Source organism: Tiliqua scincoides, chromosome 1 (assembly GCF_035046505.1).
Source record: "Tiliqua scincoides isolate rTilSci1 chromosome 1, rTilSci1.hap2, whole genome shotgun sequence".
Lineage (NCBI taxonomy): Eukaryota > Metazoa > Chordata > Lepidosauria > Squamata > Scincidae > Tiliqua > Tiliqua scincoides.
In genome coordinates, this window is record NC_089821.1 from 38,062,822 (window position 1) to 38,079,561 (window position 16,740).

The 16,740-nt window shown below is 45.6% G+C and overlaps 1 protein-coding gene and 1 pseudogene across 2 annotated transcripts in view; one reads left to right on the forward strand and one right to left on the reverse strand.

The window, feature by feature from the left end:
* Nucleotides 1-16,740, forward strand: part of GAS2 (growth arrest specific 2) — a 111,541-nt gene that overhangs the window by 69,915 nt on the left and 24,886 nt on the right. The window contains exon 8 of one of the 2 annotated variants that reach the window (XM_066611314.1): nucleotides 1,822-1,852. The exons of the other annotated variant lie outside the window; for it this stretch is intronic. Coding sequence (XP_066467411.1) covers nucleotides 1,822-1,852 — 31 coding nt within the window. The remainder of the gene's footprint in view (nucleotides 1-1,821; nucleotides 1,853-16,740) is intronic. 2 annotated transcript variants of the gene reach the window in all.
* On the reverse strand, nucleotides 11,723-11,841 carry LOC136637255 (5S ribosomal RNA; annotated as a pseudogene).

The window sequence follows — 16,740 nt, forward strand, 5'->3', positions numbered from 1 at the left end:
TTGATTTAAAGCACCCATACAACAGACTCCTCAGAGCAGCAGCTAGTGCAGTGTCAGTGTGGGCATTTTCATCTGCCTGCCCTGAAAATAATGACTGGCTAGGTCTTTGTAACCCAGGCTGCAACCTACCTTTCTTTTGTGCCCTTCAAGCATGTCGATCTGTTATTCCTTACAGCTGTGACAGCAAGGCAGCAGCTCATTTCTATTCTCTCTAGCTGATCTGAATGCAGTCCAGAGCAGCAACCACCATAAGGAATAACAGAATTATATGCTTGGGGAACACTGTCTAAATGGGTTCCCCTGGGTGCAGCAAGTGCCAGCTCAGCACAAATTGACATGGCTTGAGAAGCGTATCTGAGTTCCCCCAAAGAAGGTGGTGAAGCAGTCTAGGTCTTGGTTGGTCTCTCTTTGTCCTACAGCAAAACTTAAATGGACAGCAGTAAACAGCTGCACTGCAATAACAATACTTTTAGTGCATTTTTAGCTTTCAGGAAGGGTTCACCTGGCATCTATCTTCAATTTCAGAGCAGCCACACGTCGCAGATCAGTCACTTAACTCGGCTTCTGTTACTCCTTTTGATGCTAGTTTTATTACTATATGTAATGGGACTCAGTTCAGAGAATTTTAATAACCTTGAGTGGAAGTGGCAGTAGAAAAGTAAGGACCCAATCCTATCCAATTTTTCAGTGCCGGTGCAGCCATACAAATGGGACATGTACTGCATCTTGTGGTGGGGAGGCATTCCCAGAGGCTTCCTCAAGGTATAGGAACATTTGTTCCCTTATCTTGGGGCCGCATTGCAGTTGCACCAGTGCTGGAAAGTTGGATGGATTGGGCTCTAGAGCAGTGATCATAAAGATCGTTGTTGAAAATGACTCATATTAAGAAAACGGCACATGACAATTTCTTCCCTGATTTTTTTAGTGCATTGTGTGCCTATGCTTCATCTAGCTAAGGTCCATAGGAGCTATGGATGTATATGCTGAGCTACCATTTTATCAATTTATTTATTTATTAGATTGATAACCTGCCTTTCTCCTCAAAGGGCACCCAAGGCAGCTCCATCTCTTCTCCTTACCTCAGTGGAATTAGATTTTCTTAAATATAGGCATGCCCTGGCATCCGTGGAGTTCCATTCCAGAACCTTCCAGGGTTACATGAAACAGCAGATACTGGGGATGCCCCACCCTGGCCCACCAGAGAGCAAGGGGATCTCTCTCTTGCCCTCTGGGGGGTATTCTGAGTCCCGCAGAGGCTGTTTGTGTCTGCCTGCAGCCTCTGCGGGCCTCAGAATTACAGTTTAAAGGGGAAAAATGTGACTTCTGGTTTTTCATCAAAACTGGAAGTTACATTTTTATGCTTTTAAAAGGCATTAGGAGGCCCTCTGAAGGGCTCAGAAGACCCTCTGGAGGCAACGGGAGCTCAGGCAAGGGGCGCAGAGGGGCACGCGAGGGGTTTGCACAGCGGCCACTGATCCGATCCGTGATTACAACTGAAACAGCGGATATGGTATCCACGGATATGGGGGCCCCCTGTACTTCTTATTCACATGGCTGCAAATCAGGTTGCCCATCCCTTCTTTCCATAGCCTTATGCATTTAATTTGGTGGCCGCATCTGAGAAACAACTGTTATGGATTTAAGAAAAGTCCACAATGTGCTGCTATCCTGAACTTTTGTGAGGTTCAGGGCCCAATGCTACCCAACTTTCCAGTGCTGCTGCCGCTGTGCCAACCTAGTGTGTGTGGCATCCTGTGGATGGGTGGGTGGGAGTCACAGAATCCTCCACAAGGTAAGGGAATGTTCGTTCCCTTACCTCAGGACTGCATTGCTGCTACATCAGTACTGGAAAGTTGGGTAGGATTGGGCCCTGTGTGATGCAAATGTTGCCATATTTGAGTGGGCAAAAGTACTCATTACAAAACTTTCCTTGCCAGTCTGGCACACAGGTTTTCATATCTATTTGTAGCCATGGTTCTCTGTTTGCTGCAACTTGGATAACTTTTGATTTATTTATTTTAAAAGTCTTCTTCACTGTGTGATCTCAGCCAGTCAGGGATCCCATACTGAATGTAATGAGATGTTGGCACTATCTCATTGATTGGATTTGGCTAGGTGGCACCACCACTGATAAAAGCCTTCCATTTCCTTCACTCTGAATTGAGAGAAGGAATATGTAATCCATTGCCCAGGTTAATGCTCCTTGTCTTTCTTCACTGTACTGGTCATTTCATTGGAAATGGAAGTACAGGAAGTCCCTCAAACCAATCTAGTCAAACCATTCTATAGATAATTATGCATGAGTAGCTGGAGCAAATTGTGGATGAAGGATGTGCACTTGACTACTTATCTGACTATACGTTCCATTGACAGTAAGGTAGTGTGGAGGAACATTTTGGACTGGTTGTCTTGGCAGTTGAGTCATGTGAACTCTTTTCCCAACACCTTGTGAACAGTTTTGTACCTTGTCACAAAAGGAGTGAAACATTGCTGAGAAGGGAGAGATGTGTTGCAAGAGGCCAGAAATGTTTGTAAACACACCACCTACATATTTTGGCTAAGCATTAGTAAGGAGGAGATAGTTGGCTTTCCACTTGCAGATAAGAATCAGATAAGCAGTAATTATTGCTCTCTCACCTTCTGTCAGACTTAGTCATGAATCATGTCAATGTTAAAATGTTGTTTTGCATTCTGAAAGATCAAAGCTCCAGCTGGTGCAAACTGACAACTGTCTACCAGCAGGTCAAGAATGTTAATTTGCATTCTGTGTGTGCATATTCTGTGTAATCCTGTTCGAAACTAGGGCATCAGTCAAATCCCAGTGATATTATAGAAATGATTCTATAATAGGGGTATCCAATGTTTTTGGCAGAAGTGCCACATAATCTCCCTGACACTGTTTTGGGGGACCGGGGGAAAAAAGAATTCCTTTAAATTTAAAATTTGAATAAATTTACATAAGTTTACATAAATAAATATATTAAAGATGAACTTATATGAATGAATGAAGGTCTTGCAATAGCTCAAGGCCTATAAAAGGCCTTGCACAAAGCAAGGCTGGCCTTTCCTTTGCTGCTGGTGCTGCATCACAGATGTGAAACAGCACGCAGTGGAGGGAGCCCTCATCCCACATGAGAGGTTGAACAGTCACCCTCACACTGAGAGCAGTTTCATTGGGCCAGCACGGGCTCCAGCAAGTCTCCAGAGGGCCAGAGAGTCATTGGAGACTGGGGGCTCCCTGAGGGCCGCATTGGGAGTCCTCAAGGGCCACAAGTGATCCCAGGGCCGGGGTTTGGGCACCCCTGTTCTATAATAATGAGAGTGGTGTGCAGGGTTGCCAATAATTTTATGGGCCCTGATTCTGTGTCCTCAATAGCAGCCTCAGCCAGTCTGCAGTCTTATTCACACTTCCATGGGAATATGTCCCATGGTAATCAGTGGGACTTCCTTCTGAGTAGACATGTATAGCAGTGTTTCTCAAACTGTGGGTTGGGACCCACTAGGTGGGTCGCGAGCCAATTTCAGGAGGGTCCCCATTCATTACAATATTTTATTTTTGCTATATTAGAGTTGATGCTACCATGGTATGTGACGGCAAATGCTCCAGATCTGTACTTTTAACAGGCTACTATATATATCCTTTTAATAATGATAGTAAATGGGACTTATTGCAGCCTAGGATTGTTAAAAATTTTCCTGCTTGATGATGTCACTTCCAGTCATGACATCACTTCTGGTGGGTCCTGACAGATTCACATTCTAAACAGTGGGTCCTGATGCTAAAAGTTTGAGAACCACTGATATATAGGATTGCACACTGATGCAGAAATTAATCATGGGCAGCTTTTTGAAGATGGGAGCCCTTTACACAGTTTCTGCATGCCATAGTTTTGTTAAATGTGCAAGAACATTAAAAAAAAGTCAACCCTAATGTTAATGAAAACTAAATTATGTAAGTGTTCATATATGCTATGTCAGTGTTACATTATGAAGTGACACAACAGACATTTAATATTTTATCCTTGAACAGCAGCCCAATCCTATGGTTTTCCCCACCATAGCATGCAGCCGCTCCAACACGGACTGCGCTGTGTACTATGATGGGAGAGGCTAATCAGGAGGCTTGGAAGGGAAAAGAGAAAATATTTCAGATGCTCTAGCATCACATTATGACGTTTAGCATCCCAAGCTTTAGTTGCAAACTGTGAGCAACTCTTTCATGTGTCACCTGTTTTTCCACTTTTCCCATATGTTTTTTCATCATCTTCTTCTGTTTGTCCACAGTCTCTGGATCCTATGCCAAAAATCTTGGTATGGATAAAGAGGGATGACCTTAATATGGCACTATGAATATGTGAAAATCTGTATAGTGAATGTATGGACAAAGAGAGAAGACTGTATTGTCCTCATTATGTCTGTCACTCTACCTGCAGTCCTATAACACTTTCCTGAGAATAAGCACATTACTTCTGAGCAGACATTCATGGGCTTACGCTGTAGGAGGCTTTTCAAGACTGCTTTTAATTTACAAAATTGGTTGGAAAACACAACCAATACTTTAAAACAGCAATTCTGGTGGCATGTGAATTAACGCAACCACTGGCGTTTGCCCTGCCCCCACACAAGGCACAGGCGGGACCAGCCCCTACAGCCTATTGGCTGGGGGCCAAGTGGATTGGGGTCATGTGCTGCTGCACAGGGAAGCCCGCCCAGTCGGGACCAGGCAGCAATCCCCCACCTGCCCACCCTTTGGCAATCTGAGATTAGCTGGTCACCAACTGGGGCCGGGTAGGAATTTTTTGCCATCAGCCTGATTGGCATAATGGTTGGTGGTTTTTTCACCTACTCCAGACTGTGGAGTTAGGGGCGGAGTGGATGTTAATAGGTCTCACTGGTCGCTTTAGGCAGGTATCATGCGGGTTTTGGGTAGATAAGGGTCATCTTGGTGTACACCACAGGGTGGCAAGGGCCAGGTGGACTCCACACTTGCTCATGCTGACATTCCTGGCTGGGTGAGGCAGGCTGGATGACCCTCGGCCTGGTGGGAAAGGTGCATCACAGGTTTGCTCGGGTGGAATGAGCTAACCTGCCGCCCTGACCCTACGGGGTGACAATGAAGGGGGCGGCAGGCTTGCACTGATACAGCCCAGAGTCGGGTGTGGTCACCCAAATTGCTGTAGGGGGAGGTAGACGCGCAGCTCCATTTCCCCAATATAGAACCAGCATGACCTAGTTTTTAGGCCCTGTTGCAATTTATGGTGTTATTAAATAGTTAATAAAGTGGCCCTTTGTACCATGTGCCCTTGCCTGTGTCTTTATTGGGGGGGGGGGGTGCTGGGTAAATAGAGAAACAGGTAAAACAGTAAAAAAAAAAGCTTGAATAAAATAGCAGATGACAGCAAAGAAAAAAGATCTAAAATACCATTGAAAAGTACTGAAGACATGGGAGAACAGACATCTAATTGAGAATTGGTAGTTGAAATGGGATAAGTGAGTGCTAGAAGAAATACAGAACTATGTGGTCCTGCTTGAGATTTTGCATGGCAAACTTTCAGAACAGACTTGCAGCCCTGAAGCTCTGCTATAGTGCAAGTCAAACCTGTAATGTACTTCTTGCCACTGAATGAATGGAAAAAGTGGCTCAAAAATTTAACAATGTGTGCATTCTGGTATTACTTATGCAAGTGCAGTAGTGTTTTCCTTTCTTCCTTTTTAATGCTTAGAGGTCTCAAAGCAATAATAAAACAGCTCTACATTGCAAGGTGGTGCATTCTCCCATAAATCAAGAATGGATGCCTATCTAAACCACATGTTATAAACTAGCTATGCATTAAGGAAGCAATGAAACCATAGGCAGGGTTATGCAGGTTCTGAAAGGGGGTGATAAACTGTCTAAAATGATGTCATTTCTGGGAGCTCTCTGGTTATACAATTAAATATCAGCTGGACAATGTGACATTTGTCCCATGCCCTTAATGTTTTCACAGCATCAGCTAAACTAGTGAGTGGGAAGTTTCAAGGTCTGAGCACTGTTTTTTTGGGGGCGAGAGGAGGGAAAGCCAGAACTCCTAGAATTTGTACAGATCACTATAAAGTTTTAAACTTACAATACAAGATTGTATGTTCAGAGTCTCTTTAAAGTTTGTCTGGGCACAGTCCAATGAACATTCGAGACAGCACATGTGGGAGAAAAGGCCACTTTATTAGCATTTTAATACAGAAAAGGAGGCTGAGACCTGCAGTTGCAGGGGCAGCAAAACCCCTGTGTGGTGCGGAGGCGGGTCCACTGGGCGGCCCCAGAACCAACTCTGTCCCCCAGGCAGGATGTGCACCTGACTCCAAGCTGCACCCTGTTCTTGAGCGATGCAGCTCATCCAGGTCTGTCCCATAAGGGGAAGGCAGCCGGACCGCAGGCTGTGCCACCTCGAGCCGCTGAGCCTCTGAGGAGGACCCCCGCGGTCCCGGCCAGGGCCCCAGTCAATGTCCTCATGCCACTGAGCCCCTGAGGACTGCTATTGGGTTCTGCCCTGCCTATGCTGTCTGAAGGTGCACTCCACGGTCCCAAGCATGCCTCTACCGCACCACCTGCCAGCATAAAGTGACCGATTATATAATAGGGGTGTAGCCCCGTACCCCCGGCAGTCTGGGTAGGCAAAAAAAACTGCCTGTCACCATCCAATCTTGGCAGGCAGCAAAAAATTCCTACCCGGCCCAAATGGCGACCAGTACAACTCAGAATGCGTAATGGGTGGGTGGATGGGTGGGTGGGTGTCCACTCGGTGCCCATGAGCAAAGAAGGACAGGGGGGCTGTTGCTGTGTCCTTAAATTACCTCTGCTCCCCCCAGCCACAGCCCTCCACCAATCCCCTCAGGGGAAGGGGTTCGTGTGTTCCGGCCAGGCCATACAAACTCCGATCTCCCTGCTGTAATTGGGCGATCGGGATAATGCCAAATTAAGGTCCAATCCTAATGAGCGTGTGCCGCTTACCGCCGGCGTGCACAGTTGCAGACATGCCTTACAGCACGTTTGCAGGCCCTAGCACCAGTGGAGCACCAGAGCAGATTGCTCACGCGGATCGCTGGGCAGCAGAGAGGTAGGTGGGGCCGTGAGGGAAGGCGGGAAAGAGGCAAGGAGGAGGCGTTCTGAGATGGAGGGAAGGCAGGGAGACAGCGGGGAGAAGGCATGCCGGAGGGAGGGAGGGTGGTGGGAGGGACGTGGGACCGGATCCTGAGCTTCCATGTCAGGCCAATTGCCTGATACAGAGGCTCTAAATTCTACGCTCACCCTTGGGTTACCATAGAATTGAGTAGCCCCACTGTGGGGCTATTTGCCCCTCAGGATGAAAGTCCCCTTCTCCCGAGGAGGCATTGGCACTGGATGCAGCTGTAGCAGCCATTTTCACTGAAGCCCCGTGCACCGGGGAGCTCAGGATTGGGCTGTTTTGCTTAAGAATGTAAGAAGTGGTAATGTTGGATCACAACAAGTATTATTTTTCAGGATTCCAGCAACTAGCAGGTGGTTGACTGTTGGCCAGGGGTTCACTAATGGACCAAGAGCTCCCTTTATCCCACCCTGACCTAAGCATTTAAAATGATGCTATCTTAATAGAAGGGCATTCTTAGAATAGTAGCATTGTGTAATATTTTTTGTATTATATTATACAATTAGGGCACAATCCTAACCCCTTATCTCCGTGCTTTCCAGCCCTGACATAAGGGCAATGCAGCTCTGAGGTAAGGGAACAAACATTTCCTTACTTTGAGGAGGCCTCCGTGAGTGACACCCAACTGCAAGATGCAGCACACGTCCCATTGGCACCGCTATGCCAGTGCTGGAAAGCACTGACATAAGGATTGCGCCCTTAGTGTGTTATTAGGTGAAATATTTAAGTCCTTCCTTGGTTTTTGCTCACTCAAACCTTGGGCAAAAGTAGTGGTAAAATAAAGTTTTGTTTGGAAAATACCTTTAGGATTTACGGACAGGTCAATATCTGAATTGTGTAATCATTATAGCCATTGCATAGGTGGTAGAATTATGTGTTACAAATATGAAACATGTAATTAGAGCTTGGGTGGTGAATGTTGAAAGAGGAAGACTTCAAAGAGCCTCGCACAATGTTTTTAACTCACTAGAACGTCTTCCTTTAAACCAATTGCTGCAGAACATTTGCAAAAAAAGCAGAACAAATTCTTGAGTCATGCTGACATCATAAAGCCCTTGGCAATTTGGATTTTCTTAAGTCTTTTTCAGCAGAGATGTCCTAACTTATAATTATATACATCAGAGGCTTAAAACAGTGGAGCATTCATAAGGAGATGGACGTGCTCTTTCCAAAGGCGCTGGGTTTCTTGATTTATAGGACTATTCCTAACAGAAATATTTGAACATATATAAACATGAAGACATTGCACAGAGACTTTGAAAATATATAATTACATGACCATTTTCTGAAATTATTTCCACTGAATCTGACATCCCAAAATGATATACAACTTTTCCTGGAATTCATCAGTAACTTCATTCCTCCAGGTCGTAACCATTTTGTCATTTTATCAGATATGCTGTTCTATCTTCCTCCTAATGACCATTCTATAAAATATTTGCTCAGAGCAAAACTCTAATTTTCAAAGTGATAGCCATGGAACCCAAGCTTCCAATGTCTCAGTACTTTAACAGTGCAATCCTACATGTCTATTCAAAAGTGCATCCCACTGTATTCAGTGGGGCTTACTCCCATGAACATGTACAGGATTGCAGCCTCTGTCTCTTTACTACCTAGTATGAGTTAATTTTTTTTTACTTTCACAACATTTCTCCCTGATTCATTTCATGTGAATGTAGTATGCTTCAAATAAAATGCTGAAACCAATAGGGCTCTAGGGTGCATTTGAGACCTAAAGGAACCTTAGAAAAAGCAGAGAACTTGTTTTGCTGATGCTAAACAACTCTGTATATTCAGGGGAAAAAATATGCATAGAGGACTATCTTGTTCATGGATGGTCACAACAGCCAGTGACAATCAGATAAGAAAACTTTAGGGGCTCAATTTAAGCTTTCCCCATGCAATACAGAGCACCTATAGCTGTCATCTTCCACAATTACTCCAGTGTGCTGGCAGACTAGAAAGTAAAACAGGAAGAAAAGGTGTGGAGGCTTAAAGCTACTAGCTCTGGTTTTGCAGGCCACATTCATCATTGTAGGCCCCATTCACCATTATTGTCACTTGCCTTTTGAGACCAGGCTTCACTTGCATCTATGCCTTTGGAATTATAAGAGATTGATACATGTCAAAGCTCTTTGCATATTAGCTTTTAAACTGTACAGCTGAGGTATTCAATCTCCCTAGGGAGGCATCTGGGGGAGAGAGGTGCCTGTAGCTGCTCAGCTCAGCTGCGGGTGCTACCTCCCTACTTGCTGCTTTTCCTCCCGAGGTGACCGAGGTGGGTGGGGCAGTATGGGAGGACCTGTGAAACATGGTGGGGGAGGTGATGGAGCCTCCCCACCAAACCGAGGGAAGGCTGGCTGTGAGGCTGACTGGGAGGTGCAGAGAAAAGGCTGACTGGGAGAAGCTGGGAGGTGTGCAACGCTTTCTTCCGCTTGGGAAGGAGGGAGTCTAGCCTGCTGTTAGTGGGGGGAGGGTGTCCAAATGCCACAGCATGCATTCCTCTGTCTTGCCTGGGGGAATAGGGGTGGCATCTGCATGTTGGGTGTATGTGTGTGAGCATGTCCCCATCTACTTCAGGGGTGAGTTGTAATCTCGCTCTGTGTGGCTGCAATCCTACCCACACTTTCCTGGGAGTAAGCCCCATTGACTCAAATGGGACTTACTTCTGAGTAGACCTACATAGGCTTGGGGGTCTGTGTCAGCTTAACCAAGGATCCTCACCTTTCTCTTTTTCCTCCCCCTTCAAAAAAGAAAAAAAAGCCACTCTTGATGGCTTTGTCTCCAAAAATTGATTACAAAATAAAAATACCCATTCCTTTTCAGCCATCCCCCTTTTTCCTCCTGCCTCCTTTTTTTGGGGGGGGGAGGGTACTTCCCATGTTGGCTGCGATTGTAAGACAAAAAGCACAATCCTAGCTAGGTCTACTCAGAAGTAAGTCCTATTGTATTCAATGGGACTTACTCCCAGGAAAGTGAAGTTAGGATTGCAGCCAAACAGTCTCTGGGTCTCAGTTTACAATTAGCAGATACACACAAAAATCTTCCCCTCCTGCAGCAAATTCATCACTTCCCCCCTCCCTTTCTACAACCCTCCAGGTGTGCTGCTAACAAACTCAGGGCACAATACTAACCAGGTCTACTCAGAAGTAAGTCCTGTTTTTTCAATGGGCTTACTCTCAGGTAAGTGTGTTTAGGATTACAGCCTCAGAGTGCTGGCAGCTGTTTTTTGTTGTTTTTTTGTTTTTAGTGTATAACACCTTCATCCCCGTTTTGGGTGTAACTGAGGTGAGGTGATGTAATGGGGAGCTGTGGCCAATGGCCACAGGGATCAGGGGAGCCTTGGGCCGGAAAAGTTCGGGAACCACTGCTGTGCAGGCTAATTTGGGAAATGTGAAATGAGTTGATGTTCCATAGGAGCTAAAATGCAGTTTGGAATCAGAACACTGTCTTAGTTAACAGGAGAGTGGAAAATGTCATACAATTTAGCAAGCTTATTTAGGAGTCTTTTGATATATACTACTTCAACATGAGATGGGCAGCCCAGTCTATGGTGCCTTGGAGCCCAGAGGAACAGCAGTGCTTAAATAGTTGCATATGTTCTATGGGCACTGAGGCAGCCGCAGGAGTCTCCTCAGGGTAAGAGAGCATTTGCCACGCGTACCGCTGGTGCTCCGGCCCACAGGATTAGGCCCTCAGTCAGCAGGTCAAAGGTTTCAGGAAGATTCCTAGGAAATATAATTACATGGATAAAAACTGTTTTGAAACCTATATATTCTCCACTATTGTGGAAGGTACAAAAGCTCTCCATGTTACTTTTTGAAACTGTTCAACTGTCCTGGTGCTTGAAGAACCCATCCAAAGTGTGGTTCCAATATGCAGGTTTCATGCTCACGTGTCTTTGCCTGTTGCGTGTCCCATTGTGCTGCAGTCTCCCATTACACATTCTTGCAACCACCATGCATGTTCTGCAGCCCATCACCAGCTGAAGTCCTACTTACTGCTTTGGCCTTCATATCTGAAAAGCTAAAATCAGCATCTGGCTCCAGTTTGACTTGCCAAGGTTGCATTATCAGCCCACTCACTTATCCAACCACTCACTATGGAGATGGGCAGCCCAATCCTGAGCTACCTGGTGCGTGGGGCTGCAGCAGTGCAAAAAAATGGCTGCTGCTGCATCCAGCACGTCCCAGGCAGCAGCTGCTGCCTCCTCGGGAGAAAGGGACTTTTGTCCCCTTCTCTTGGGTAAAGCAAGTAGCCCCGCAATGGGGCTACTCGATTCTACAAAGGCCCAAGGGCCAGCATCGAATTTAGAGTCTCCACGTTGGGTGGATGACCTGACACAGAGGCTCAGGATCTCGCCACTTTACAGGCCCATTCCAATTCCCCCCGGCACCTCTCCTCCCTGCCCTTTCCCAACCCTCCCTCCACTCCCCCACCTCACGTCCCTTCATGCCACCACCTGCCTCTCAGGTGCCCAGCGTTATCTGCGCGACTGCCAAGCAGTGGAGCTCCAGTGCTCCACTGGCACTAGCCCAGTGCCAGCCAGCTATGGTATACGCCTGCAGCACCCGGTATTCCCAAGCGGTCTCCCATCCAAGTACTAACCAGGCCTGACCCTGCTTAGCTTCTGAGATCAGATGAGATTGGGCATGTGCAGGGTAACAGGCCTGCAAACATGCCTTATGGCAAGTTTACAACACTGCATGCCTGCAGTAAGCCAGTGCACACTGTTTAGGATTGGCCTCTCAGGCAGTTCCACAGTCTGCTCTTTTCCCCAGTTTTCCAACCCATTCATCTGATATGCCTGTTTTCAGATTCCCAGGTTGCTCTAGTAGTAGGTTCTTCCTGCCTTTCAACAGACCTGCAAATCCTAAGACTGCTAAAGTTTTAATGATTTATTTCTTTATTTATGATTTCTTTATTAATATCCCAGATTTGTCCTCCATCAACAAGTGCTTAAATTACAAAACTGTGTGGTCATAAATATGACATGCTTCATATGTACTCTGAATCATGAATAACTCACACTTTGCCAGCCTTTCGCTGGCATTGCTGTATTCATAAACCTCTCTTCCAGTCTTATAACCTGATGCTTTTGGGCTCTTCTGCTGGTGGAACAAGTGTTTTGCCAGCAGCGACTGCCTTAAGCAGTTGAAAAGGACCTCCAGGGCAACAGCAGCCTCCCTCATGACATTTGCTTCTGACTGGTAGGTTGGTGTGGGAGGTGAGACGTGGTGGGGAGGAGGACAGTTTGGATCTGAGAAGCAGGCAGGTTTGGTAGCAGCAGTAGTCACCAAACCTGCCTGCTTCTCAGATCCAAACTGTCCTCCTTCCACCCCAAGGAATTCAACTCCCCTTCCTTGCCCTGACTCTGCAACTTGTGTCCACAGGGACCTGCACTGGCAATTTCTCTGTATTGTAGACTGTACTGTAGACTGTACTGCACGATGAATGCTTACCCCTGGGTAAGGGAACAAATGTTCCTTTACCCAGGGATGAGCATTCATTGCGCAGTACCACTGTAAGTTGGTACAAATGTTCCCTTACTCAGTGGGGACCTCCAGGACAGTACAGGATGCAGTGCAAGTCATTTTGGCATGGTTACATCAGCCAGGGGAGAGAAAGCATAGGATTGGGCTATTAGGAACATTAAAAAAACTGCCTTATCAAACCATTGGTCCCCCTCGTTCAGTATTACTTCTAGTAAAGTAGGTCTTTTCCTGCCCTATCTGGAGATGGAACCTGGGACCAGCTGCATGCAAAGCTTGTGCTGGATTATTGAGCTATGACCCCTCCATGTGCATTACACCAAATTGTTACTCTGTAGTCCTTTCAGTATGAAAAACTGTTGCTTTTACAAACCTTCCTATCCTGCTTAAAATATCCCCTCTGAGTAAATGAAGGCTTTTTATCATCTTTGCAAATGGGAAGCTGACTGCAGAATTAATGATGACAGTAAAAGGCTAGTGATGCTTGTGGCCAGGATGAGAAATTAACTGATAAAAATGAATTCAGGAAAACAGGGAAGTCTTCTGGGTCTAAGCACTCTATCACATTTCTTGCATTGGCTCTCATTCAAACGAGCCCACAAACTCTTCTTTATGAACAAATAAGTTCACCGACAAGTGTGTGTGCAATAACATATATGTGCCAATCCACCATGGTAGTAAATACACACTTGTTTAAATTCATTGTTTTGTCAGGATATGGGGATGCTATCGTGAAATCACAAAAATCACTGCAAAGTTGCTACAGCACTATGCCATGCCAGTTCTCTTATTGCCAGCAGCAAGCTTCTAGCAGGCCAGCATTTTTAACATGTTCATTGTTTGGTCTGTCTTTGAGTATCTAATTTGGATCTGCTGTTTCGAATAGAAGAAGAATAAAAAATTTTAAAGGTTGGTAATATTAATGGTTCACATATAATATTAATGGTTCACATAGTATGTCATAGTTTCCAATTGTAAGTAGGTTCATTTTTTTGTTTCCTTACAGTGGTATGTCTTGATTGGTGGGGAATTTTAAGCACAATTAAATGTGCTCTTCCAAGTTGTCACTCATTGAATCAAAGACTTTAGTGGGTGGGGTGTGGAACTGACAAGCAGAGATGTATTCAGATACACAATCAATGTGTGTTTAAAGGTAAAACTTGTGGGGCTTGTGAGCTATTGTTCTATGTGCAGCTTAGGTTTCATCCAAAATCCTTTGCCTTACCTTGGTTGATTTTTAAACCTGTTTTTCAGAAATAACTAGGCTATTTGGAGCTAATTTCATGGTCCATATTTACTGAGTTGCTTGTCATGTCCTGTTGCTCACTGTGGCTTGCTAAGAGAGAGAGAGTCGTATAACATTTTGAGACATGTACAAAGAGCCTTGTTTTTCACTTTCCCCCTCCTCTCTGCCTCCTGCTTCCCCAAGGTATATGACTGTAGCAAGCCAAAAAGTGATGTCATGCCCTTTGCATGCTGAAAGTGTACATTGTTCCCTGATCCCTTTTCTCTCTGGAGCATACTTTGTCATCTTTTAATATTTGCAATGGTTGTTTGGCAAATTTAGAATAAATGAAAAGCGTTCACATACTGAACAATGAAGTCTTCCAAAAGCAGTTATGGACAACCAATTTACAGCCCAATCCTACCTGAATCCCCCTGCGATGCTGGCATCGCTGCTGCTGCATCCTGCGGGTGGATTTTCAGCTGCAGGAGGTCTCCTCCAAGTAAGGGGACATTTGTCCCCTTGTCTCAGGGTAAGCCCTAGCAGCCACTATGGGGCCACTTGAGCCTTTGCCAGCTTAGGGCCCAATCGTATCCAACTTTCCAGTACCGGTGCAGCCACAATGCAACCCCAAAGTAAGGGAACAAATGTTTCCAGATCTTGAGGAAGCCTCCGTGACTGCCTCCTCAACACAGGATGCAGTGCACGCCCCATTGGCACAGCTGCACCGGCTTTGGAAAATTGGATAGAATTGGGCTCTCAAATGCTGTGCATGTCGCTCCATGCAGGTGAATCAGACCCAGTAGGCTTGGAATTCACTATGCACCCCCGCTGCTGATCCCACTTTCTTCCCAGGCCTGATCTGTCCTCTTCTTCCCCACCACCTCCGCCACCCCATTCTGCCCCCCTTCCCCCCACTTGCTGCTCCATTTCAACCCCCTCTCTCCAACCCCTGGCATAGACTTACCTGCTCCAGTGCATGTCCATGGACCTGCCAGAGTGCAGGAGGCTGCTTCGACCTACCCACCAGCAGGCCCACTGTGCTCATTGGCACAGGCTGCTTTATGACAACTGTAGAGCAACCTCTGCCAGCACAGTGCTAATTATGCTGTTGGGAAGGGAGTTAGGATTGGGCCAGTAGTCTCTGAGACGGCAATTCTGTACATACCCACAACAGTGTAAGTCCCACTGAACTCAGTGGACTCTATTGTAGAGTCAGCCTGCATAGAATTGCACTGTCTGTTGCTTAAAAATGTGATCTAAGGCATATTTACATATCTCCAGTGGTTATTCAGTTATGGTGCATGAATATGCATTGGATTCTTATCAGATAAACTCGTTCAGTGGATTCAAATCCTACACACTCTCTTCATCTTCAAGGCTGATGGTTTAGAGTTCGGAAAAATGTAAATTGCCTACTTATACCTACTGCGAAAAGCATTTAAATTGTAGAGGTGATCATAAAATTGAAAATTACGCTGCCAAAATTTTTAGACTCAGGTATACCTGTGGTTGTGCTCTGATGCTGGGAAATGTTTTTTTATGAATTTTGATTGGGAAAGAACACAGAAGACACTGAAGTTTGATGAAAATTGAGTCTTACAGCTCAGTTCTAACAGGGTCTTACGCTGCCGGAACCAGCATAAGCTCCTTTATGGTTGTCGCATAGCACAACATGCCATTCAAGGCGGCCTGGCCACCCCTACAAGTGGTGAGCAATTGGGTCTGTGTGCCAGCGGACAGGGAAGGAGTCCTGGCACTGGAGGGTGAGCATGGGGGGGGGAAGGAAGGAGGAGGGCAAGGAGGGAGAAGGATGGAGAATAGATTGGGGAGGAGGGCAGAGCAAAGTTGGGACGGGGGCTATATCAGTTGTAGTGATGCGGCCAATATCTTATCCCCTGTCCTTACCTCAGTCTGCCTTCCTGGGTCCACTTGGACATGCGCCAGCTATACAGCTGGTGCAGGTTTGAGTAGACCAAAAAGGGCAACAAGTGCTTTCCCCAGGGCAAGGGAACAAATATTCCTTTAAGGAGGCCTGTGCAGCCTGAAACTCCTCTGTGGAATGCATGCAAACATCCCATTAGCGTGGCTACATTGTCGTTCGGGGAATTAGGTAGGATTGGGCTGTTGGGTGGCTAATCTTCCAGGTGGCTGGAAGATTAGCAAGTGCATACATCTTAGCCAGAATTCATTCTGTTGTAACAAACTAACAAGGAATAGTTTTCTGATTTTATATTGAGTCAAACTATTGCTCGTCTACCTTAGTATTGTCTATAGTGGAGCTGCTCTTCTCCTGCCCTACCTGGAGATGCCAGGTATTGCTTGTGCTGTACCATTAGTACTACTGAGCTATTGTACAAGTTGGAAGGTACAAATTTTGTAATTGTTTTGCAAGTATTCATTGAATATGTTTCATTTTGCTTTATTGTACACAATTGAAGATATCTGTGTATAATCTAAGTTAGGTGACAGTCTACAAGTGTAACTTCCACATAGGACATGCAGGGTTCTATGCAAAGTCAGCCATTTACTACCTGTTTAGGGAAAGAAAGAACTTCATGGGTTGCTTCCATGGGTCATGACCCTACCCAGACCCTTATGTCATTGTTATTGTCCCTGATGTCTGGTCACTATTGATGCGAAATGGGTTGGCAGATACCAAAGACAGAGCACTTCTGAAATGATGTGTTCAAGGGGTTCCTTTAGGTTCACATACTGTCTGCCTTTAAGTATTCTCTAAAAATGCAACTGTTCATTCTGACTTTTAATGTATTTTAGTCTGATGTTTTTATTGTGAACATATTAGTCTGGTGTTTTAGACTAGGCTTTTAACAGATGCATTCATTTTAACTGTCATGAT